The sequence below is a fragment of the Petromyzon marinus genome, chromosome 21, assembly GCF_048934315.1.
Source record: "Petromyzon marinus isolate PM22_M1 ecotype Great Lakes invasive population chromosome 21, UKy_Petmar_22M1.pri1.0, whole genome shotgun sequence".
NCBI lineage: Eukaryota > Metazoa > Chordata > Hyperoartia > Petromyzontiformes > Petromyzontidae > Petromyzon > Petromyzon marinus.
In genome coordinates, this window is record NC_133687.1 from 13,265,538 (window position 1) to 13,291,906 (window position 26,369).

At 52.2% G+C, this 26,369-nt stretch overlaps 2 protein-coding genes across 2 annotated transcripts in view; both read left to right on the forward strand.

Moving 5' to 3' along the window:
• Nucleotides 1-17,253, forward strand: part of ACADVL (acyl-CoA dehydrogenase very long chain) — a 30,157-nt gene extending 12,904 nt beyond the window's left edge. Inside the window, exons 7-21 of the mRNA XM_032958313.2 lie at nucleotides 661-805; nucleotides 1,928-2,057; nucleotides 2,953-3,078; nucleotides 3,408-3,523; nucleotides 6,138-6,220; nucleotides 6,515-6,619; nucleotides 7,250-7,336; nucleotides 8,300-8,362; nucleotides 9,215-9,316; nucleotides 10,230-10,327; nucleotides 10,873-10,945; nucleotides 12,307-12,379; nucleotides 13,716-13,788; nucleotides 14,093-14,168; nucleotides 14,378-17,253. Coding sequence (XP_032814204.1) covers nucleotides 661-805; nucleotides 1,928-2,057; nucleotides 2,953-3,078; nucleotides 3,408-3,523; nucleotides 6,138-6,220; nucleotides 6,515-6,619; nucleotides 7,250-7,336; nucleotides 8,300-8,362; nucleotides 9,215-9,316; nucleotides 10,230-10,327; nucleotides 10,873-10,945; nucleotides 12,307-12,379; nucleotides 13,716-13,788; nucleotides 14,093-14,168; nucleotides 14,378-14,515 — 1,488 coding nt within the window. The 3' untranslated portion in view covers nucleotides 14,516-17,253. The remainder of the gene's footprint in view (nucleotides 1-660; nucleotides 806-1,927; nucleotides 2,058-2,952; nucleotides 3,079-3,407; nucleotides 3,524-6,137; nucleotides 6,221-6,514; nucleotides 6,620-7,249; nucleotides 7,337-8,299; nucleotides 8,363-9,214; nucleotides 9,317-10,229; nucleotides 10,328-10,872; nucleotides 10,946-12,306; nucleotides 12,380-13,715; nucleotides 13,789-14,092; nucleotides 14,169-14,377) is intronic.
• Nucleotides 17,254-19,967: 2,714 nt separating this feature from the next.
• On the forward strand, nucleotides 19,968-26,284 carry LOC116944314 (solute carrier family 35 member G1-like). The gene is made up of 5 exons (XM_076068613.1): nucleotides 19,968-20,215; nucleotides 20,671-20,916; nucleotides 22,612-22,786; nucleotides 24,035-24,345; nucleotides 25,181-26,284. Exons 1-5 carry the CDS (start codon nucleotides 20,131-20,133, stop codon nucleotides 25,885-25,887), a joined length of 1,524 nt encoding a protein of 507 aa, XP_075924728.1. The 5' UTR covers nucleotides 19,968-20,130; the 3' UTR covers nucleotides 25,888-26,284.
• Nucleotides 26,285-26,369: the final 85 nt, after the last annotated feature.

A 26,369-nucleotide genomic window follows, 5' to 3' on the forward strand; every position in this document is an offset into this window, starting at 1 on the left:
TGAGGATTACACAAACACTCGCGCGTGTGCGCACGCGCAAACGCTTACGCCGTAACACAGATATAAACACGCAACACCAAAACAACACAAGTTGCGTGTGCACCCTTGCACGTTTACCTGTGCATTTGTGAGTGCGTGCTCGTGATGTATGTTATGTTGTGGGGAGCAGGAGTGTCACGGTTAGCGCGCTGCACGATGAAACTGGCGACCCGAGTTCGATTCCCACTCACGGTCAACGCCAGTGACGATTATCTGAACCGGTCATGGGGTCTCCCCTAGATAGACTCGGCCTCAAATGAGTACCTGGTGCGGTGTGTAGTAAACATCGCCACTGGGGAGACAAAGGTGGCCGGGCATTGGCCACCCACTCCCTCGTGTGCCGTGCCGGCCTTCATAGGTGCCGCTCGCCAACAGAACTTGCCCGAAAAGTCTGATCGGGCTATATGGGGATATCTTTGCCTTTCAGCTTTGTTACGTTGACGTTCACCTATCTGTGTGTGGAGATACAAAGGCGGCTCGGGTGTGGAACACCTGCCATACAGCCCGACTCGTGCGCCGTGTTTTTCCGGCCTACGTCGGTGCTCGGTAAAAACAGCACTTGCCCCACTCCCTATGGTCTGCTAAAGGCTGCACGGGGCAACCTCTTTGTCTTATGCGCAGTACGCGCGGCTGGTGGACATCGTGGGTCAGCACGACCTCGGCGTGGGCATCACGCTCGGCGCTCACCAGTCCATCGGCTTCAAGGGCATTCTGCTCTTCGGCAACCCTGAGCAGAAGAAGAAATACCTCCCCAAGCTCGCCTCGGGTAAGGTGTGGGCTCTTACCACAGTGGCTAGGAGATGTTAACTCCCTCGCCTCGCATACAGGAGGAGGAGGTTCGATTCCGACCCTGACGTCTGCTGTATATTTGTAGGATGCGTGTCTCTCTCGCTGTTCCCGTAGTTGCGTGGATTTCTTTTCTCCGGGTCCTCCGGTTTTTCCCTCCAAATGTATATGTAGCTCGCTGGGCCTTACCTGGTAAAATAAAAAATAGTTTAGTTTTATGTAAAACCGTGCTAATTGTACCTGATTATCACGGTTGTCTACGTATTGTGCGAAAGAAGTTCAACACATATACACATACCAAAGACAAAGGTCCCCCATGTAGCCTTCATAGACATTTGGAGCAAGTGCTGTTATTGAGCACTCATCAAGACCCGCACGGCACACAAAGGAGGTGGGTGTCCAGCACCACGCCCGGCAACCTTTGTCTCCCTCTTGGCGATGTTTATAAATCGCAGCAGGTACTCATTTTAGGCTTAGTCGACCTAGGGGAGGCTCGGGGCCTGTTCAGATAATCGCCACTGTGTATTGGTCGTGAGCAGGAATCGAACTCGGCTGGTCAGGTTCGTAGCGCAGCGTGCTCACGGCTGCACCACCGCTCTCCCATCTCCCGACTGCCCACTCGTGATGGTGGAGGTGTCAACAGTGATGTTGATGTTCGGGATGTTGTTTGTATGTTTTGTTGAACTTCTTTCGCACCGTACGTAACCAACCGTGCTATTCGGAGGTGTGGGGGAAAGACAACAAACTAAATGCAAAAAGCAGTTTGAAAGAAATGAGCTTGCAATCTGGATTATTTAAAAGTGCATAGCTCCAGTGGCTTCCTAATATTGCAAGTAAGAGCGGTCCAGACGGCTGCAGAAGCGCATCTGAAAGCGTGCGAAGCAGTGACCCATTTTTGTTCGATGGCCAGCCAAAAGCCGCTGCTGAGAGGATGACGTGACGGTTTATGGTCCGTGATGAGATCGGAAAGGTATTGTGGTTCATTTGCGGCAAGCGGTGGTTAATGGTGGCGCTATTGATGATGACGATGATGTGGTGATGCCGAAGGTGATGTTGCTCGTGATGTTAATGGCGATATGGCGGTGGTGGCGGCGGTGAGCAGGAGAGCTCATCGCCGCGTACTGCCTCACGGAGCCGGCCAGCGGCTCGGACGCAGCCTCCATCAAGACACGTGCAGTGCGCAGCGCGTGCGGGAAGTACTACACGCTCAACGGCAGCAAGATCTGGATCAGGTGAGGCCACAGCCTCCCCCCCGCCCCAGTCACACTGAACTAAAACTAAACAATTTTACTTTACCAGGTAAGGCCCAGTGAGCTGTACAGTGGTCCCTCGGTTAATGGCGGTCATTGCTTCCACGTCAACCATCATTACTTGAATTAATCGTAAATTTAATAGAGGAAATACGTGTTTATAAAGTGCTTAATTTGTTCTGAGACGGTCAGAAGTCGACCTTATTCACCCTAACAACATAGTATGTTAATAAATAAACGTTCTAGGAACATATTAAAACATTAATATTAATAGAAACATGGATAAAAAATATATAAATACAGCATAAAAAGGGAGTATAAAATAAGAAATGTTACCTTAGGCGATCCAGTTCTATTCCTATTGCTCTCAAAATGCTCATAAAAGGGCGTCGCTGATTGGCTGAGGTCTGCCACGTCCACTTTTGAGCGCTCCGATTTGCCGAAATTGGCAGCCGCTTGATATCGTAAACACATCGTTAATCGAAAATGTATCGTCAATAGAAACAATGGGACCCTATGGGAGGTGGATCGTTAATCAAAATATCGTTAATCGATGGCATCGTAAAGTCAGGGACCATTTTATATATATAGTTATTTTTCAGAAGCCACCTGGACACAAATGATAGCTCAACAAAGTGGCTCATCATGTGGAAATTTACAGCAGCCAATTACTCTGAACGCGTGACGTTGATTCTAAATGTGGAGGGAAAAACCGGAGGACCCGGAGAAAAAAAAATCCACGCAAAAATGGGAAAAACACGCAAACTCCCAAGTATAGAGGCGTCAGGGTCTGGATCGAACCCACGACCTCCTGCACACCAGGCGATAGAGGTTAGGGGGTCACGTGACGACGATGCTGTCTTGTGATTGGCCGCAGCAACGGTGGAATCGCGGAGATCTTTACGGTGTTCGCTAAGACGCCCGTGCGGAACGATGCGACGGGGGAGACCAAGGACAAGATCACGGCCTTCATCGTCGAGAGGAGCTTTGGCGGCGTGACCAAGTGAGTATGGGGGGGAAAGCGGCGACGAAGTGAGGGGGAGATGGTGACGGGGAGGGGTGGCGGGGGGGGGCGGGTTGGTAACGAGGTGAGACCGACAGCGAGGTGAGAGGCGAGGGACTGATGAAGATGAGAGACTCACGAGTCGCTTGACGGGAAGAGTTCCGTGACGACAGTTGTCATCCTCGTGGCCGCAAGCTGTTGTTGTGAACGCAGCGAGGCCTCGCCGATTGTTTTGACCACGTTAGGAGGGGGGGCGGCTGGGGGAGGTGGTGGCGTTGCTTCCAAACTCGAGTCTAACCCCCCTGTGCCCCCCCCCCCCCACTCATCAGCGGCGCCCCTGAGAAGAAGATGGGCATCAAGGCGTCGAACACGGCCGAGGTTTACTTCGAGGACGTGCGCGTGCCGGCCGAGAACCTCCTGGGAGAGCTGGGCGGCGGCTTCAAAGGTCAACCTCCTCGAGTGAAAAAAACTCGTTTCTTTACAGCTGCCTTGCGTGTTTAGTTTCCTTTGTTGTCCTTCCCCCCCGCCCCGCCCCGCCCCGCCCCGCCGCAACACTCCCGATTCGCGCGGTTGTCTACGTATGGTGCGAAAGAAGTTCAACATAACCCACGGGCATGGTCAACGAAACCGCCCGCGAGCGCCTGCTGACAGTGCTGAATGGGCGCACAGCACACGTGCACATCACCCCTAGAACTGCTTTGTGTGTTTAGTTTGGTGTCCCCCCCCACCCTGCCCCGCACCTCCGATTGGCACCGTTGGCACCTGCACGTCGACGTGGCGACGACGCACCGCATCTCCTTCATGAATTGGGGAAAGTGAAGCCACAGTGCTGCGATTGTGGCCGAGCAACATAAACTCTGGACCGTAGATTAGTACGGTGCGAAAGAAGTTCAACATACGTATATAATACATGACCCCTCCTGTCTATCTCCCAGGACCCCCCCCTCTCGCCCATTGCTTTGGAATGCTTTCCATCTCGTTTTCCAATTGGGACTATACATGGCGACCATCGCCCCCCCCCCCCCCCCCCCCCCCGCCGGCAAACTTTAAAGTTCCAGCTCACTCTTGCGAATGACAGCAATCCTGGTCTCTCTAAGTCCTCATTTGGTTGAACGAATGGAACTTCAAACAAAGTGTAAAAAGAGACCTGATGGTTCAATGAGCCACTCTGTCTACAGGAAAGCTACCCATACGGATGCTTATCTGAAACCGGATTCCCACCACCATCCATCACAGAAGAATTCTCTCATCAAGACTCTGTATCATAGAGCCCAATGCATATCCGACCAGGAACACATAAGCAGTGAACTCAAGCACGTACACCAAGCTCTTAGGGCTAATGGTTACTCCGACTATACAATCCGCAAAGCTATCACTCAAACCATGAAGAAGAACCCTCTTGAGGAGCCTTTCAAAACCATCACTTTACCCTACATTGCTGGGATCACAAAAAAGATCTCCAAAATCTTGAATAAACACAAGATCCAGGTCCGTTTCAACACATTACATAAAATCCGTGATCTGGTTCCGTCTGTAAAAGATGTGATTCCGGACATACAATACCCTGGTGTCTACAAACTAAGTTGCCTCTGTGGTAGTAGTTACATTGGAGAAACCAAACGCCATATCTCGGACCGCATTCGTGAACATAAAGCAGACCTTAAACACGGTAGGACCAACACCTCGGCCGTAGCAGATCATTGTTCTAATTCAGTAGGCTCACATGCCATTGACTTTTCCAAGACGGAGGTTCTTTGTAAGCCATCTGGCTTCCATGAGAGATTCGTTCATGAGGCTATCCACATATACAAACACAGAGACAATTTCAACCGAGAAGATGGATTCTATCTTAGCAATCATTGGAAAGATTTGATAAATCATTTCAGTTCTTGATTGATTGTTCACGCTTACAGTGGCTTTCAGACAGCATACATAAAAACAAATTTCGTCTCCCCCCTCCTCTTTTCAAAAAATAGATGGACTAGTCCTGGCAAACAGCCAATCGTTGCGCGTGACGCAAACGTTATTTATATATATATATAAATAAATATGCCCTTTTCAAAATAAATTTATGCAAACCGACACACCTGATGATGACCGTTTGAGTTATGGTCGAAACGTCGTGAGAATTTTTTTATTGTTTTTTATATATATTTTGTTATTTTGTTGTTTCTCTTCAACGTGACTTTACCGAAAAAACTAAGAATATGAATATAAAAAGTGTACGCCGTTTATTTATGAAGTACCTTTACCCGTCCGTCTTGTCTCGCATGAACCCCCCCCCCGTAAAGAGGAGGATCCGCTTTGAATGGAACTCTCGTGTAAAGTTGCCATTGGGGACATCGCCCAGGAGAAAACCGGCAACATTAATCAAAGTGTCGTCGAAAACTTTGGGAGACACAAATCGTAGCAACAAAAAAAAATATTCGCAAATATGCGAGCGCGTTTTTCTCCGGCAGCTACCACCTCCGTCAGCTTATGTACTCGCAAGGCGACGGAGATTTGTATCGAGGGCTGAATTTCGTTCCAACGCTGCGAGAGGAAGCTGCTCTAGATTCAAAACGAATTTCTTTAGAACTTCTTTTCGTGTTTAGTTTGTTGTCCTTCCCCCTCGCGGCGCTTTTAGGTGCGCTTCTGCGGCCGAATTGGAACTCCGCTTTTCTGATATTAGAAAACCACTGGAGCTATGCACTTTTAAGTCATCTAGATTGACTCTCATTTCTTTAAAACTGCTTTTTGCATTTAGTTTGTTCTTCCCCCTGCACCTCCAATTATATCACGGTTGGCTATGTACGGTGCGGAAGAAGGTCAACATAAATTTCGATTTAAAGCTTTCGTGACTGCAGGGATTCATCTTCTTGGTTCTTTTGGTAAAGTCACGTTGAAGGGAAATAATAAAAATTAAACATAAAAAAATAAATTCTCACGACGTTTCGGCCGCAACACAAGAATCCGTCCTCAGGTGAAGAAACAGCTGTCGGAAAGACAGCGCTGTCTTTCCGACGGTGGGAGTGTTTACACGGAATGGCGCTCGTGCGCGTGTTTTTTTATTATTACAGTTGCCATGAACATCCTGAACAATGGTCGCTTCGGAATGGCGGCCGCGCTCAACGGCACCATGAAAGCATCGATTAGCAAGGCGGTGAGTCGCGCTCGCCCACGTGATGGTAATGACGATGACGGTGGTGACGGTGACGACAATAACGACCATGGTGGTGGTGGTGGTGACGATGAAGGGCGCGACGGATTCGAAGGTCACAACAGTAACAGATTTGAATCTGCCGATGTCGTATCGCCTCTCCTCGCCGATGCCACCTCACCTCTATCGCTCGGTCTTACCGCTTCAACTCTCCTCACCCCGACTTGCCCCCCTCTCTGCTGTCAGGTTGACCCTACTCACCCACGCTCGCCCTTCCGTTGTCCTCCCTGCCCTCAGATTGAGCACGCCGCAAACCGGACCCAGTTCGGGAGCAAGATCCACACGTACGGCACGATCCAGGAGAAGATTGCGCGCATGATCATGCTGCAGTACACCACCGAGGTGGGGCCACGGAGCGTGCGTGTTCAGGCGATGGGGAGCGTGCGTGCGTACGTGCGTGCGTTTGTCTATGATGCGGTGTGTCTGTGTGCTGCAACAGGGTGTGTGAGAGACGGGATATATCTGCGTGAGACACGGTGTGTCTGTGTGTGTCTGTGTGTGTGCCTGTGTGTGTCTGTGTGTCTGTGTGTGACGGGTTGTGTGTTGGGGAGAGGTTGTGTGGCGGTTAGCGCGCTGCACTACAAACCTGGCGACCCGGGTTCGATTCCCGCTCATGGCCAACACCAGTGACGATTTTCTGTTTTGGTCTTGAGCCTCCCCTAGGCCGACTCGGCCTCAAACTTAGTACCTGGTACGATGCTTAAACATCGCTACGAGGGAGACAAAGGCGGCCGGTCGTAGTGCTGGCCACCCACTCCCTCGTCTCGTGCCAGCCTTCGTAGCTGCTCGCTAACAGCACTTGCCCCAACAGTCTGTTACAGTCTATACGGGGGGGATCTTTGTCTTGTTTTTGGGGTGTGTGTGTGTGTGTGTGGGTACCGCTTCGGTCTCATGTATAATGCCACATGTTTCGTGTTACGCACTGTGTGTATTTCGCTGTGTGCTAAGCGCTGTGCTGCATGTGTTGCGCAGGCCATGGCGTACATGATCAGCGCCAACATGGATTCGGGGGCGACCGAGTTCCAGATAGAAGCCGCCATCAGCAAAGTTTTCGCGTCGGTAAGAATTAAAAGTCGTCGTCGTCGTTGTGGTGCTGCTATCGATTTATCGAAAACAATCCTGTCCGTTTGTAAGACGAGAGCCAGCGAGGGGTGAGCAAGTCTGCAGCAACTTTCAGCGAAAGAAATTCCCCTTGCCAAAACGCACGCGAGGATGTTTTGAGATGGCGCGTCCCGACCTGGAGAGCGAGTAACAGCAACAACAACGACGACGTTTTAACGCGCGGTGGCGGGGGCGGGGGACCAACGGCACAACGACCGCCGCCTCGCCGCCGTCTGCGAGTCGCAGAGCCGAGAGAGCCGCGTGACAGTTGCGTTGATTTGGACCTGGCAACGAAGGAGAGAGAGCGGGGATTGCAGGCCGATTTTAATCATGTATCCATCGCGAACATGGCCACACGAGATCACCTGGCAGAAGCATCGGGGAATCTGTTTGGTAATAAACAACGTCTCTCTCGTGGCGAAACGTACGGAGAGGCGATGTCATTCGTTGATCCAGGAAAGCCTCACCGAGTCTCCTCCCTTTGGAAGGAGGCTCCTGCCAAGGTTGCATGTATGTATGTCGAACTTCTTTCGCACCGTATGTAGCAGCCAAGCGTGCTAATCGGAGGTGCGGGGGAAGGGCAACAAATTTAACGTAAAAATCGGTTCTCGGGAAATTCGTTTTCAATCTAGGTGATTTAAAAGTGCATCGCTCCAGTGGCTTCCTAATATCAGAAGGAAGAGTTTTCCAGACGGCCGCAGAAGTGCGTCTGAAAACGCGCAAAAACTGTATGCTGTAGGGGGCGATAATTGCTGTGCGATTCCCTATTTAACGAAATTTGTGAGTAATGTTTTCAAATTTGGGGCAACTTGGACACGTGACGCACGCTGATCAAGTGTTGCAGAGTGCCAGGTTGCCCGTGTGTTGTTGTTGCCACGCTGTGACCACGTTGCCGCGCTGCGTGTGCGATGCGCGTCACAGGAAGCGGCGTGGAAAGTCACGGACGAGTGTATCCAGATCCTGGGCGGCATGGGCTTCATGAAGGTGAGGCCATCGTTACGGTCGTTACGCCGTTATTCTTGCTCCGATTTCCGTTGGTTTCCTTTGCTGCTCTTTTCTCTCACCTGGATTAGCCGTTGGTCAATTCGGTGAACCCAAAGCCACTCCTGGCAAAAAGAGAACTCTATATGTCCTGGTCTCCCGAGTTCTCGCCTGGTTAAACAAAACTAAACCCGACTTGACCATCGCCATTCCCATCGTTATCGTCGTCGGGAAGCGATTGGGTAACCGGCCGTGGCTCCGTGACCACTTCTCGTGAGGCTGGCGGATGTTTCTTTGTGGCGGTCTTCACTGGTGGCCGGCGAACTGCGTTGCAGCGACTCGTCTCTGTGTGCGTGCGTGTGTGTGTATGTTGAACTTCTTGCGTAGCCAGCCCTGCTAATCGAAGGATGCGGGCAAGGAGAACAAACTAAATCACAAAAAGAATCGTCCATCAGAATCGAATCCCTGCACGTTTGTACGTTCGTAAGGCCCTGGCCACACGTCCCCGTCGGTAGCGTGGGGGCGGCGAGTACGCTTGCAAATGTGATCAAATGGGAGTGCACCTTTAGTGTAAAGTTGTGTTGTTACTTCAGGACTCGCCGATTGCGAACCGAATGCATTCATCAAAGTGTTGGCCAAATCCTCGAGACACAATCAGAGCAAAGAGGGGACTATTTGCAAAAATTCAAATGCGCTTTGCCTGGAGGAGCCGCACTCGCCATTTGTACTGCCGAGCCACGGCTCCCGAGGACGGGCGCATGGTGCAGAGCATTTGCAGAGCTTTGCGCAGCCAGTGCGCGAGCGTGGATCGTCCCGTCTCATTCCTGTTTCCTCGCCACGCCCCCCTCCCCCCAGGACTGCGGGGTGGAGCGCGTGATGCGCGACCTCCGCATCTTCCGCATCTTCGAGGGGACCAACGACATCCTGCGCCTGTTTGTCGCGCTCACTGGTATCCAGGTGAGCAGCGCTCGCTCGCTCATTCACTCACTCGCTCGCCTGCTCGCTCAACCCCCTCGCTCGCTCGCTCGCTCATTCACTCACTCACTCGCCTGCTCGCTCAACCCCCTCGCTCACTCGCTCGCTCAGCTGCCCGTTCATTTATTCGATCGCTCGCCCAATAACTCCTCGCCTCCTCGCCCAACCCCTCGCCCAACCCCTCACCCAACCCCTCGCCCAACCCCTCACCCAACCCCTCACCCAACCCCTCACCCAACCCCTCGCCCACTCGGCGTACGAGGCAATGCATGTGAAATGGCTCTCGTGTAGCTAATTCTGTTGCGAGGAATTTGCGTGTGTGCACCTGTGTGTGTGTGTGTGTATGTTGGTGTGGGGAGCGATAGTGTAGCGGTTAGCGCGCTGCGCTATGAACCTGGCGACCTGGGTTCGATTCCCGCTCACGGCCAACACCAGTGACGATTATCTGAACCGGTCCCGGGCCTCCCCTAGGTCGACTCAGCCTCAAATGAGTACCTGGTGCAGTGTGTAAACATTGCCACTAGGGAGACAAAGGCGGTCGGGCGTGGTGCTGGCCACCCACCCCCTCGTGTACCGTTTCGGCCTTCATAGGTGCTCGCTAACAGCACTTGCCCCTACAGTCTGTTAAGGCTATATGGGGGATCTTTGTTGTACATTGTGTGTGTGTGATCTGTGTGTGTACATTGTGTGTGTGTGCAAGCGAGTGTGTCCGGGTTTCTGGCGGCACGTGTGTGGCGGTGTGTGCATGTATATGTGTTTGTGCAAGTGTGTCTGTGTGTGCCTTTGTCTCCGTGTGTGTTTGTGTATGTATATAAGATAATAATGTATGTGTCTGTATGCGTGTGCATACCTCTGCTGTGTGTGTGTATCTCTGTGCGCGTGTTCCTGCGTGTAGGGTGCGGGCAAGCATCTGCAGGTGCTGCAGAAAGCGCTGAAGAACCCAATCGGTAATTTCGGAACGATCATGGGAGAAGTCGGCAAGAGGGCACGGAGGTGAACTCTCATGCACAAACATTTACGTATACGCCGACACACAAAGATCCCCTGCATAGCTTTGACAGGCTTGTGGGGCAAGTGCTGTTAGCGAGCACCTGCGAAGAATGGCCGGGCACACGAGGGGGTTGGTGGCCAGCACCGCCTGGCCGCCTTTGTCTTTTTTTCTGGCAATGTTTACACATCACGCCAGGTACTCATTTTAAGGCTGAGTCGACCTAGGGGAAGCCCAGGACCGATTTATATAATCGTCACTGGTGTTTGCTGGGTTCGTAGTACAGCGCATTAACCGCTACACTATCGCTCCCCATACACAGACATACAAACATACAGACACGTAAGCATGCAGAAAGATACACTTGCCCCAACATTGTCTGCATATGCACACACACTTGCAAACGCATACATGTGCATGCACACACACGTAGACCAACAAGGACTCTTCTCACCCACGTGCACACTCGTAGTTGCAGAAAAAGTAAGTTACTTTAGTCCTTGCTGAGCTGTATACTGAGATGCTGAACTGCATGCTGGGATGTATGCAGGTCTGTTGGACTTGGCAGTGGACTCACCCTCAAGGGCTCCGTGCATCCCAAACTGGAGAGCAGTGGAGAGCTGGTGAGGGACGGAAGGAGGGAGGGGGAGTCCTTTTGATCACGTTCACTCCTTTGGCTGCCACTCTGTAACCAATCTCGTCCATCACCATCACCGCTTGCCGTGACGTGTCCTGCTCAAGCCCACTCAATTTTCCTTAAGAGTCAAGGCGATGCCTTTCATCTGCGCCTGCTCTCCGCGCCACCAGTAATTTTCTTCTTCATCTCTGTGTAATGCGTTGTATTTTGATTCGCGCTCACTTTTAATTTCCACAAACTCTAAGCCAGTTGTTTGCTACGCGTGCGGAATGATAATTTCCGTGTCGTATTGTCTCGTTTGCATCGTCCGACGCGTTTGCTCCCCGCCCGGTTCGTGACGTCTGGCTTACTTTCCCCGTCTCCTCTGTGCTGTCCCCCACCCCCCCGCCTCCTGCATCGTACCCTCTTCGTTGCCGTGCCTGTCTCGTTTTCTCTTTCATTATCGAGTTTAGTTTGTACCAGCGCATTCGTTCTGGCTGTGCTTGCTTAATTGCTGGACATCTGTGGGGGAAAAAGTATTCGTAGCTCATCATCAAGCAAAGATTCTGATTGTACGTGTATATAATCTAGGATTGAAGCTTTCATGACCGCAGGGATTACTATACTCATTGGTTCTTTCGGTAAAGTCTGTGTGTGTGTGTGTGTGCTCTGTGTGTGATGTCCCTCTGTGTGTTCCCACGCTGTGTGGTTTACGCCATTTTCACCTGAGGACGAGCGCGTGTGTTGCGTTCAGAACGTCGCGATCTATTTTAATTGTATTTTTATTTTATTTCTACGTACGTGACTTTACCGAAAGAACCAATTAGTATGTACGTGTATATGTTGAACTTCTTTCGCGCAATACGTCGCCAACCGTGCTAATCGGAGGTGTGGGGGAAGGACAACAATCTAAACACAAAAGGCAGTTCTAAATAAATGTATTTAATCGAGATTTAAATGTGCATAGCTCCAGTGAAGGACAGCCACAGAAGCGCACCTGAAAGTGCGTTATGCCGTGACCACCGTCTGTGTTCGAAGTCTAGCCAATAGCCGCTGCTGCTGTGAGGATGAGCGGAGTTCGTGTGATGATGGTTTATACTCCTTAACGAGATCAGCAAGGTATTGAGGTTCACTTGTGGCAAGCACTTTGTGTGTAATGAGTGCGACCCTTCTAACGTGTTCGTTCGGCAAACGGACGCCATTGCAACTCGGCGGGCACTGCACGGACACGGTCGGATCTCGCTGTACCCATTACGACTTTACACGCGGCCTTGATTCTAAAACAACGATTCGGAATTGGCTTGAGCCGCCGTAGACAGCGGAGTGACGCCGGTGCCACGCGGTGACACGGCTCTCGTCCACGCTCAGGTCGCGAAGGGCGTGGATCAGTTCGGGGCGTCCGTGGAGGGGCTGCTGCTCAAGCATGGCAAGAAGATCGTCGGTGAGTGGAGTGGAGTCGACGGGGAGGGGAGGGAGGAGGGAGTATCCATCCATGCTTGCCAGAATCTGAATGTTTATTTACACTGCAGGAGGAATTCAATGAGCTATAAAGCTCGTTTTCACAGATGCCCAGTAGGGGCGGGTCAGAACGCTACAACAAAAACACGATAGGAGTGCAAAGTATAGGAAAGGTGAGCAAATCGCTTAAAGAAAAACTACAAATAAAACGAATAAATTTTTACCTTACCAGTTAAAGCCCACTGAGCTATTAGCTACTTTTTCAGAAGTGACCTGGCCACAAATAATACCTCAACGAAGTGGCTATCAGAGATCCCACGTAGCATTTCAACAGATTGTTGGGGGCATGTGCTGTAAGCGAGCATCTGTGAAGGCCGCCACATAACGTACAACGGGGCTGGTGTGGATAGCACTACGCCCAGCTACCTTTGTCTCTCGAGTGTCAATGTTCGCACAGCGCAGCAGCTTTGGGCGTCATGGGTAGTGTTAGTGCCGTAGTTGGCGCACTGCGGCATGAACCCAGAAACCTGAGTTTTATCCCTGATTCACAGGCAACTTCAGTGACGAATATCTGAACCGGTCCTGGACCTCCCCTTGGTCCACTCACCCTTGACCGAGTACCTGAAGCGTGTTTGTAAACATCGGCACTGGGGAGACCAATGCGGCCCGACTTGTGACTGTCTTAGTCATGAGTCGCCTTGAACGTAGGCTATACGGGGGGCTACGTGAGGGTCTTCGTGTGGCCGCGGGTGTGCGTGCGTTGCACATGACGGCTGCTGTAATGCGAGTGTGTATATAGTGGGGAGCGGTAGTGTAGCTGGATGTTACGCTGTGCTAAGAACCCGGCAATCCGGGTTCGATTCCCGTTCACGGCCAACACCAGTGATGATTATCTGAACCGGTCCTGGGCCTCGGGTGGGTCGACTCGGCCCCAAATGAGTACCTGTTGCAGTTTGTAAACATCGCCACTGGGGAGACAAAGGTAGCCGGGCTTGGTGTTGGCCAGCCACTCCCTTGTGTGCCGTGCCGGCCTTCATAGGTGCTGCTCGCGAACAGTGCTTGCCCCAACAGTCTGTTGAGGCTATCCGGGGGATCTTTGCCTTTGTGTACGTATTTGGCCTCCACTCGGTTCACTCTGCCTCAAATGAGTACTTGGTGCCATGTGTAAACATCAGCACTGGGGAGACGAAGGCAGCCAGCCGGGGGTGGTGTTGGCCATGCCGGCTTTCATAGGTGCTCGCTTAACAGCACTTTCCCCAACAGGCTATGTGGGGGATCTTTGTCTATTTTGTTGTTGTTGTTGTTGTGTGCGTGCACAGATGAGCAGTTCCTGCTGAACAGAGTGGCGGAGGCTGCTATTGACCTCTACGCCATGGTGGCCGTGGTGTCGAGGTGCGTGGGGTCACGACGCGGGACGCACGCAGAGTCACGCAAAAAAACTTTACCATGAATAATATTGGTCGCGAAAGCCGACGTGTTAAACAGACGCAAGGGCGCTTCACACGGACACGCAAGGGTGTATGCCACCATAAAGGGACGCGCAAGGATGCACCTGTGGGATGGCAGTACACATAGGGATGTATGAGGACACACACAGGGTCATACAGGATCACCCTTTATTCGGTACTCGGTAACAGCGCTTGCCCCCAACAGTCATAAGAGGCTACATGGGGGATCTTTGTCTGTGTGTGCGTAGGGCGTCGCGGTCGCTGAGCCAAGGCACCCCCACGGCGGAGCACGAGCGGCTCGTCTGCGAGACGTGGTGCCTCGAGGTGACGACCACACCGCCACCATCCATCGCTTGCTCGCCTGCCGTCGGGGGCTGCTCGCAGTCGCCCTCTCGCCCAGCAACTAACGACACCGCAATTGGCTGGGGGGGAGGGCTATGGATAACCCAGCCATGCATGTGGTGTTTGTTGTTCAACCAACTCCCCCCCCCCCACCTCCTCCCGTCTCCGCCCCTCCGCTCCCTCCCCCTTAGGCGTCGGAGCGAGTTTCCCTGAACCTGCGTGCGCTCACCAACTCCACGGTTCTCCAGACGTTCAAGAACATGCGCGCCATCTCGGCGGCCACGGTGGACAACGATGGCGTGCTCGCCCCCAACCCGCTGGGCTTCTAGCTCGGAACTCATGCCACACGCCCCGTGGAAACGTCGCCCACCCGGCCAGCACCCGCGTCTCTCTTTATCTCTGTCTCTCCACTATGCATTTCTAACATTTGTCGATAGCCCACGCGAGACTCGAAACGCCCGCTGGGTATTAACGGCGCCCACCATTTCGTAGACCGTATGCCCACCGCAAGCCTATGGTCAAATCTTAGCCGGTGGGCCACGTCCATTTAGTTTAGACCACACTGGCTCCCTGTAGGCCATGCTCGCTTGACTGCAAGGCCCTCTCTGGCAATAGTTCACATCCACTACCATAGGGCGCTCGCCAACCGGTTACGGTAGGCACCACGAATGCCACGAGAACCCCCGCCAAAGGCCCCTACACTAGAAGATGCACGTTGCTGATTGGCCACGGCCACTCCACGCAGGACCCGCCCACTGAATCGGCCACGTCACCCTATGGACCACGCTCCCTTTTAAACCACGCCCCCTGCCGAGGCAATGGCCTCTTTCCATGTTGACCGGCGCAGATGAGGAATTACGTCACAGCCAACGGGTCTTGTGTGACGGCGAGTAAATTGTGGTGAGGTATGACGTCACTACGAATTCGGTCCGTTCCATTAAGTGTTGTGCACCACCGTGGATACTAATTGCCAACGTGATGTCACTATACAGACCGTTCTCTTTGGTTCTTTCGGTAAAGTCATGTAGGTAGAGAAATAATAAATCACGACGTTTCGATCGCAACACAAGCATCACGTGGGACAACCACAGCAAGAAAAAAACTGCTGAAGTAGGCGAGAGATCTGCCGTGGTACGAGGTTATATAGTAGGCCTCGGCAGTGGGGGGGGGAGAGAGGAGGTAGGGGAAGAGAGGGGGCGGGGCAGAAAGTTGACCCCTCGGCAGCACTTAGAGATCTGAGAGATCGGCTGCAGGGGGGGGTGGGGGGGAAGGGGGAGGAGGCAGGGCATGGACCACCGCGACAGCACCTGGGTCACTGGAGTGAAGTGGACCACCACGGCAGCACTGGAGAGATTGGCTGCAGGGGGGGGGGGAGAGAGAAGGGGGGGGATGGGGAGGTTTTAAGAATGGTGACGTCATGTGTAGTAATACAGACTGCGTTGATACCCACCAGAGCTGTATTTTAATAAACAGCTCAACAAGTAGCTTCAGGCCTTTTGAATGCGTGCGGCGAGGGGGAAGAGGGATGTCGGCTATTTCACGGTAGAATTGGGTAAACAACTTGGACGTTGGGAGACACGACATGGAAGGTGGGGGGGGGAATGGCTGTCGAAGTGATTGGGAACAGGACGTTTGTGGCCAAGAACCAGGTGGTGGTGGTGGTGGTGACGAGACTGTTGGGCGCTGAAAAATGTAGTCCCTCGGCCCATTGGCTCTCCACACCCAAGACTGGTTAAGGAGCATTAGTTTAAACAAGTTTCAACCTTCTGGGGTCTCCATCAGCACTCGGGCTTGTTGAACAAACGCTGCCCACGCTGGTGCAATTGGCAAGAGCGCTCCCTTCTCGAGACCGGTAAAAGTGGTCTTTGAAACGATCCGTTTGGCTGTGCAGCAAGGCAAATGCCTGAAGCCAGATGGGCGGTGATGGTGGTGATGAGACTTTTGAGAGCGGTCCTTGTGGGTCGGGGTGTCGCTGAAACGGCTGCGGTATTTGTCAGAAGGAAAGGAGCAATGGCCGAGGGAGGGGCGATGGCTCTGAACAGTGAATTCCTGCAAGATGCTTTTTCGACGAGGACCCTGCCCGGTCTCGTTTTGACCTTTGTCGTCATCGTCGTACGCACGCGAGTGCGTGTGAGTGTGTGCGAGTGCGTGTGAGTGTGTGTGTGGGGGGCATAAACCAAAGTGCCCAGAGAAAACCCACTTGGTGCAGGAGAGGGCGCGAGAATTCTCGGGTATCTCCACGCGCACGCACAGCCTTATCAGTAACCTACTTGTGCTATCTCCCACAAGCGGGAGGCAGTGGGAGGGGAGCAGGTCACGTGTGCGTGACATTTCTCCACTCTCTTTGGTTCTTTCGGTAAAGGCACGTAGAAAGAAAATAAATTAAATAATAGCATACGACGTTTCGATTGCAACACAAGCAATCATCATCAGGTACAAATGAAAGAGAAAACGAACCTAGTAAACTTAGAAATATAATGCAATACAACACAGAGAGTCGGCTAACATAACAGTCAACACCCTAGCTGGTTGATTGACATTCTTCCAAAGATTGCTAAATTTGAGAGAGAGACAAAACACAGAACCGGAGACATAAACAGAGAGACAGCGCCTCTGTGTCGAGGCCTTAGAGGTTGGGGTCGAGAAATTAGCACGTCAATGAGAGACTTGGAGCTTTCGTGACTGCAGGAAATACTACAACACGAGGACACACACAGAGAAAACACTTAAACAAACTTAGCAAAATTTGGAAATGTAATGCAATGCAACAGAGTCGGTCAACACAATTAACGCATAGCCTGGTTGATTATGTTCTCTCTTTCATTTCTACCTGATGGCGACTGCTTGTGTTGCAATCGAAACGTCGGATGCTATTTAATTTATTTTCTTTCTACGTGACTTTACCGAAAGAACCAATGAGTAATTCCTGCAGTCACGAAAGCTCCAAGTAAAGTTTTATTTCTACACTCTGTTGTAGTAAAGTACACTTTGATTGTATATCAATTGTATTGATCCATATTAAAAAAAAAGTCTGCATTCACTTAATTTCAATAAAACATACGCAACACTTGTGCCTGTGTGACCTTTCATCGCAAGCCACCATGAGCTTTCCACTGCTGCATAAGGGCCTCACGATTCACCAAATCCACCCACGAGCGGATTTCGCCACTCCATCTCCACGGTTGAAAAACGGAAAAAAGCATCGGACATGTTCACGCCTTTGGCCGCCGCTGGCCTCCTCGCTGAGTCTTCACCCCAGGCCACCGTTCATCGCAGTCCAAGACCACTTCTTCTTAACAGTCGGCACACTCCGGTCATCCTCTCGGTCGCAGCAGCAGCAGCGGGTTTTTTTGGCTCGCCATCAAATGAAGAGGGTGGTCACCGCGTCGTGCGCAGTGCTTTCAGATGCGCTTCTGCGGCCGTCTGGAACGCTGCTCTTCTGATATTAGGAAGCCACTGGAGCTATGCACTTTTAAGTGATCTAGATTGACTCATTTCTTTAAAACTGCTTTTATGCATTTAGTTAGTCCTTCCCCGCGCACCTCCAATTATAGCACGTTTGGCTACGTACGGTGCGGAAGAAGTTCAACGTACATACGTGAAGTTTCAAATGTGCACGCTGTCCCACCCACGCGTTCCTCTTTTTTTCTGCCCTCTCGGCATCGTAATTCCTGCCGTGCGTCTCTCCTCCACGCTCCGAGGCGGCGTTGCCTCTCAGCTCCGCGTGCGCCCTCGAGGCGCTGTGAAGATTTGCGTGAAGATTCAGCCCGGCGTGGCAATCGGCTGGTCCGCTCCACGCCTGTGGCAGGGAGCAATGCATACATTAACCCCAGCAGTGGCACAAGCGTGGAACTATCTCTGGAACCCTTAATGCCAGCCCTGGCAAAACGATGAAGAAACGAGAAAGGGATTTACGCTTTCTGGCCAATAAAACAGGAGGCGTGAAGATGTTCAAACAGCAAATAGAAACTTCTTTGCAAGGAATCAAGTCTACATTAACCACACGTACTCGCTATGCAAACTAACGTGATCTGATATGAGAGATGCATTGTCTTCTAAGCGGATTTGCCTACACCAGAGGACAGCCTTCGTTAATGGGCCCTGTCTCACCACCAAAGGCGTTAGACGAGAGAACGCCAAAAGGCGACAACAGTTTAACAGGCAATGCAGGTTATCAAAGTAGTCGTAGCTCGGGTTGAGAAGTTTTATCTATGGGATCTCTTTGCCAGTGTCAAAATGATGAAATAATAGGAATAGGTATTCTTTGGGTCTTTCGGTAAAGTCACGTAGATATGTTGAAAGAAAATCACAAAAAACTACGACGTTTCATTCGAAACGTAGTTTTTTTGTTATTTTCGATCGAAACGTCGTTTTGTGTGATTTTATTTCAACCTACCTACGTGACTTTACCGAAAGACCCAAAGAATAAAAATTCCTGCAGTCACGAAAGGTTTAAATAAGAAGCGGCTTCATCCTTTCCGGCAATAAAACCGGAGGTATTGCGATGTTCAAACAGCTTTGGTGGTGAGGTCGAGTCGACCTCGCGGAGACCCCAGGCCAGGTCCTGACACCACGTGCCCACTGACGTCTCCGTGTGCTTTGCCCAGTGTGCTAACCACTGCACCATCATCATCATCACCATTATCACCACCATTATCATCATCATCACCGCCACCATCATCACCACCACCATCACCAACATCACCACCACCACCACCATCATCACCACCACCACCATCATCATTACCACCATCACCACCATCATCACCATCATCATCACCATCATCATCACCACCATCATCACCATCATCATCACCACCATCACCATCATCACCACCATTACCACCATCATAATCACCGCCATCGTCTCTCTTCTTAGACACATCTCGACCTGCCCCTCCGCAGCTGCGCACCGCGACGCTTCTCAAGAAGCCACCGCGCCGGGGGCACAACGCGAGTTCCCCCCCCCCATCACCACCCAACAAAGACAAAGATCCCCCGCATAGCCCCGACCGAACAGACTGTCGGGGCGAGTGCTCTTAGCGGAGTAGTCGCGCGCCGACACACAAAGACAAAGATCCCCCGTGTAGACTTCACAGACTGTTGGGGCGAGTGCTGTTAGTAGCGAGCAGCACCTATGAAGGCCGGCAACGGCACACGAGGGAGTGGGTGGCCAGCACCACGCCCGGCCGCCTTTGTCTCCCCGGTGGCGATGTTTACTACACACTGCACCAGGTACTCATTTGAGGCCGGAGTCGACCTAGGGGAGGCTCAGGACCGGTTCAGCTACCGGTAATCTACACTGGTGTTGGTGGCCGTGAGCGGGAATCGAACCCTGGTACATGGGTTCGTAGCGCGGCGCCACCGCTCCATCATCACCACCGCCGCGTCTGCATGAATAATAATAATTACCATGGCATTAATAATAATAATAATCACCATCGCATTAATAATAATCACCATGGCATTACTAATAATCACCATGGCATTACTAATAATCACCATGGCATTAATAATAATAATCACCATGGCATTAATAATAATTACCATCGCATTAATAATACTAATTACCATCGCATTAATAATAATAATAATTACCATGGCATTAATAATAATTACCATCGCATTAATAATAATTACCACCGCATTAATAATAATTACCATGGCATTAATGATAATTACCATGGCATTAATAATAATAATTACCATCGCATTAATAATAATAATTACCATGGCATTAGTCATAATTATTACCATGGCATTAATAATAATAATTACCATGAGCTACACACGCGCATGGTGACACCCTCGCTAGCGTCGCAACGCAGAGATTCATGACCCGGCATCGAACTCGGCGAAGAAGGTTTGGCTGGGCCGGGTGTCTACTGTTGTTGTTGGCGTTTGTGTTCGGGTGGTGGCCGCAGGAGTTGGATTTCGTGCGCAGATGTCCTGGGTGCCGGTGGTGACTGCGCGACTCGGCGCCTCCCCCAGGTCCCGCCGAGACTCCGGGCGAGGCGTCTGCCCCGCGGGTTTGTTCCAAAACTCGGCGGTCCATTGCAGTGCTGCTGTGTAGCTTGCCGAAGCAAAGTCTATTGTTGTTCTATTCTTGGTTCCTTCGGTAAAGTCACGAAAGCTTTAAATAAAAATCTATTGTTGTTGTTATTAATGTATTTTGTAGCAATTGGGTAGCAATTATAGCCTTGCGAGCCATCGTTGACAATTTAACTTCGAGTAATTAATGCGGGGTGGGGAGGGGGGCGTCCATCACAAGGGGAGGCAATTTTCACGCTTTGGTAGACGAATTGATGCTGACGATCATGACCATCAGCATCACCATCAAATCCCTGCGAGTGTCATCGTCTACTAAGAACGAAGTTACGATTCGTCAAAGCCTTTGAATTAAAGAGGTTAGTTCGCACGATACAGTCTAGATATATATACAGTACACACTGTGGGATACACAGTCTTGTGTTGTATTTGCAAGGACCGCACGTTACCATGTCCGCGAGGTTTGAATCGCGATCGTTGAAACTTCGGAAGCTCCGCGAGACGAAGCCACTGCTGGTGGAGCAGGAGGAGGAGGAGGTGGACGAGGATTGGGAGGAGGTTGAGGAGCAAGCGGTGGGGGGGAGAGGAGCTGCGGGCCGCGGTTGTGGAAGCTGCTGCGGTCGCAAAGACGAGGGAACACGGAGACGTGAGACGGAAGATCGAGAGAAGTCGACCCGAGGTGGTAAGGGCCACCACCATCATCACCATCATCACCACCACCACCATCACCACCACCAACACCACCAACACCACCATCACCACCATCATCACTACCAACACCACCATCATCACCACCACCATCACCACCACCATCACCACCAACACCACCATCACCACCATCACCACCATCACCACCATCACCACCACCATCATCACCATCACCACCAACACCATCACCACCATCACCATCATCACCACCATCACCACCAACACCACCAACACCACCATCACCACCACCATCATCACCATCATCACCACCACCACCATCATCACCATCATCACCACCAACACCATCATCACCAACACTATCACCACCATCATCATCACCACCATCACCACCATCACCACCACCACCATCATCATCACTACCACCACCACCAACACCATCATCACCATCACCACCACCACCACCACCATTATCACTACCACCATTATCACCATTATCACCATCATCACAACCACCACCATCACCACCACCATCATCACCATCAACACCACCACCATCACCACCATCATCACCACCACTACAACCATCATCATCACCATCAACACCATCAACACCACCAACATCACCACTATCACCACCATCATCACGATCAACATCACCATCATCACCATCAACACCACCATCATCACCATCAACACCACCAACATCACCACTATCACCACCATCATCATCATCAACATCACCATCATCACCATCAACACCACCATCATCACCATCATCACCATCAACAAAGACAAAGACCCCCCATATAGCCTGTAACAGACTGTAGGGGCAAGTGCTGTTAGCGAGCACCTAACCATCAACACCACCATCATCACCACCATCATCACCATCAACACCACCATCATCACCACTACAACTATCATCACCACTACCACCAACATCACCATCAGCACTACCACCAACATCACCATCAGCACTACCACCAACATCACCATCAGCACTACCACCAACATCACCATCAGCACTACCACCAACATCACCACTACCACCATCATCGCCATTACCACCACCATCACCACTACCACCACCATCACCACTACCACCACCACCACCATCATCACCACCACCACCACCACCATCATCATCACCACCACTACCACCACCACCACCATCAATGACCACCATCACCATCATCACCACCACCATCACCACCACCATCGTCACCACTACCACCATCACCATTACCACTACCACCATCATCGCCATCAAAACCACCATCATCACCACGACCACCACCATCATCACCACTACCACCATCATCATCATCAACACCACCGTCATCATTACTTTACCATCACCTCCAACTCGGCACCCTTCGAGAGCCTCACTATTACCCATACCCCCGAATGTGTGACCCCCTAATGCAGGGGAGTGGAACCCCCTAATGAATGGGAGTGGACCCGCTAATTCAGGGGAGTGGGACCTCCTAATGAATGGAAGTGGGACCCCCTATTGCAGTGACTGTGACCCCTGGTGCAGTGCCTGTGACCCCTGGTGCAGTGACTGTGACCCCTGGTGCAGTGCCTGTGACCCCTGGTGCAGTGCCTGTGACCCCTGGTGCAGTGCCTGTGACCCCTGGTGCAGTGCCTGTGACCCCTGGTGCAGTGACTGTGACCCCTGGTGCAGTGACTGTGACCCCTGGTGCAGGTCACGGGACGACGTTTCGCGGAGCAGGGATCATCCTGGCGCTGGTCTCTTCCCTCGCCGTCACCGTCAACTCGGTGTTGGTGAAGAGAATCGATTCCGTGCCTCCGTTGGAAATCGCCTTCATCAGATTCTTCTTCCAGGCCGCCGTTATCCTGCCCCTGCTCATCCTCTACAGGCGAGGGAGGGGGGGGCACGAGCCAGATCGATTCCGCGAAATCGATTTGGTTTATATATTGAAAAAAAAAATCGGATACACATCGCAACATCGACAGGACCTGCACATCGACGTGACGCCGACGCACCGCATCTCCTTCAGGAATTGGGGAAAGTGAAGCCACAGTGCTGCGATTGTGGCCGAGATGATCACGGTTGGCTGCGTACCGGTGCGAAAGAGGTTCCACAAATATACAAAGAGAGACACAGACTCGTAGAGATACACATTGGCCTATACTCAGAGATACATAGAACCGCAGTGATACATTAAAGATCGGCCAAAGGAGTGCGATTGTGGACATGCAATCCAAACCAGGATACCCACGGCAGGGTTTGGCTTCGTCAACTGAGGAGGAGGAAACCCACACGAATTATCTCCGTCTCCCTGCAGAAGCCCTCTGAACAGTGCCGGATTATCGTAGGAGCAAAAGTAGCTGCGTATGTAATAGCTACGGGCCCTGCGCTTTCATGGGTCCAGCGCTAAATGCTTTCAAGCTATCGATTCCGGTTCAATGATTCTGCACTTGCTCTATTACTATAGTACTATACCGCCTTCAACTTGTATGAACGACCGGGTGTTTAAGGTTAGCGATTTATCCTATTATCTGGCTGTATAGCAAATTAAAAAATACAATTACTTTACTATGCAAGTAAAAAAATGTGTTTTAATATGTACGTGTTTTTTTTTAAATTTAGGTCCCTTTTATAACAAATGCTACAGGCCCCACGCTAGCTTAGTCCGGCACTGCCTCTCTCCTCGTGGCAACGAATTTCTTTTCAAATTTGGACCACGACGTCAGCACAGCGACCTCCTCTTGGAATGACTTTACCGTGAGGATGTTAACTACCTCGTTTGCTATGCAGGAGGTCGTGGGGTTCAATCCCGACCCCGACGCCTGCTGCTGTGTATTTGGAGTGTGCACGTTTCTCTCCCCGTGGTCGCGTGGATTTCGACATCACGCGGTTTAGAGTATTTTGGCTGCTATAACTGTCGACATGACGGTACGCGATCATGTGTGATGGCCGGGTCGCTTCTGAAAAAGACGAGCTACAGATAGCTCAAGGGGGCCTTACCTGATGAAATAAAAATAAAACATCTATGGGATTTTTTTTCCCAGTAAAAAAAAGTTGAAAAGTAAACATTTTTCCCATAGAATGCGGACCCCCAAACCTGATCAATAACCCCCCCCCCACCACTCCCATCCCACAGAGAGCCGCTGCTGCTGCCGCTGCCACCTCCCGGCGGGAAGAGGCTGTCCATGTCGCTGCTGCTGCTGCTGCGGGGACTGCTGGGCGCCGCGGGGAACATCTGCGTGGTGGTCGCCGTGCGCTCCCTCCCGTTGAGCGACGCCACGGTGATCACCTTCAGCAGGGCGGCGCTCACCGGCGGCATTGCCAGAGGGGTGCTGGGGGAGCCGTGCAGCCCCTGGGACCCTCCCCTCGCCGCGCTCGCGTTCGCCGGGGTGACGCTGGCGGCGAGGCCACCCCTGCTCTTCGGCGGCGGCGACGACGACGATGGTGGTGATGATTGCAGGGGCGATGAAGACGAAAGTGGTGGCCAAGGCGGAGTTTGAACTTCTCTATTTGGGGGAAGGGGGGGGGTCGCTTTAGGAATCGAGGGTGCATATCATTAATTTATAATCTCAATTGTAAGCTACTACAAACAAATTCATAAAGGTGCTCAGTTTGGGAGGGCGTTGTCTGTGCCCCCCCCCCCCAATCTTCACCCAAGCATGAGTGGTGGTTACGATGAGTGAAGAAGATGGTGGTGGTGTTAGTCCTGTAGCTGTTACAATTGGGATGGTCACGGATCAAGGGGCTCGGCAAACCGGCGGCACTTGAAATATCGAGTCTCTTGGTTGCAGACCCCTGGCCATGATGTTGCTACTGCTGCTACTGATGATGTTGATGATGCCAAGAATGACAAAGACTATTTTAATGATCACCCTTTCTTTACCAAGGTCCATGCATTTCCCGATTAAGAAAACATTTTGACGGCGACTCCAGCACAATCCACATAACACACCCAACAGTATAAACCAAATAACACACCCAACAGTATCAACCAAGGCAGCAGATTCGCACCGTGATGATTGGAATGGTGATGGTAATGGTGGTAACGGATGCTATAGTTGGGTTTGGTAGAGGATGATGGCATTGTTGGTTGTGGTGGCTATTAGGATTGTAATTCTTCTTCTTTGGTTCTTTCGATTGTAATTCTTCGTAAATTCACGCATTCTTTTCGTCTTTTTTAATTCAATCCCCACGTCCTGACCACCGTCTTCCCGTCTCCTCTACCATTCATTCCTTCATTCATTCTTCCCGTCCTGACCATCCCCCCCCCCCCCCGCCGTAGACGGCCCCACTGTGACCTTGCGCCTGCTGGGCTCCCTGGCCGCCCTCCTCAGCGCGCTCTGCTCGGCGGGCGCCTTCGTGTGCCTGCGCCTCCTGGGCGCCTCGGCGAGCCTCCTCACCTCCACCTGGGCCATCTCCCTCGCGGGCATGGCGCAGTCCCTGCTGCTCCTGCTGCTGGTGCCGCCGACGCTGCCCTCCCTCCCGTGCCTGCTGCCCTGCGACCCTCCCTGGGCCCGCGCTGCCCTCGTGCTCACGGGGCCCGTGGCCGCCCTGGGGCAGCTGTCGCTGGCGCGGGCCCTGCAGCTGGAGGGCGCCGGCCTCGTGGCGGCGATCCGCACCTGCGACGTCCTCCTGGCCGTGGGGGCCCAGGCGGTGATGTTGGACGAGGGACTCCCGGGGCCCCTGAGCTTCGTGGGCGCGGCGTGCGTGGCCCTGAGCGCGGCGGGGGCCGCCCTGGTGAAGAAGAAGGGGCCCCGGGAGGCCGAGCGAAGGTCCGCGGGGCCCGAGGGATCGGAGGCGGAGTCGGATCGGGAGCGGCTCTTGGCAGACTCGCCCTCGTCACTAACACCTGCGGCCTCTGCGAGTTGCGGGAGGCACCAACCTCAAGCTCGGCCACCACCGCAAGTTGACATTGCACTCAGACCGCCCTGCTCAAAGTCCTATTCCGAGCTGCTGTTGCTGCTAGTGCTAAACACACAAATGAGTTGAACGGATAAATCACTTCGAACGGAATATCTACGTACCGTGGAAGCAAATGCAAACGATGATGCTCTGGCTTGTAGTCATCGTCGGTGCTACTCTACCGCGGTGTCGCTCTTCCTCCGCATTTCCCTTCACCCGAGCCCCCCCCCTCCACCCCAATGTGCAGTCTCCTCAGTTTGTAAAGAAGCGTCTTGAGATCCGGTTGCACCGAGGCGCTAAGCCGGGGTCGCCAGACGTCCGTCGACTTCGCGAGTCCGCCGACCGTGAGCGAATTTGGAAATCCGCAGGAGCACCGTGGGAGTTCCCTCGTCTGGAACCGCAAATGTCCTGGGCCACGAACCGCTTCCGTAGATTTGATTTCCCTCCCCCCCCGCCGTTTGAAATAAAGTTGCATTGAAAAGTCGCAAGTGAGCATCGTCTCGATGGATGGTTTGGCCCGCCCACCTTCCGCAGGCGACGTTAAATTAAAATTGTAATTGATGTGAAGC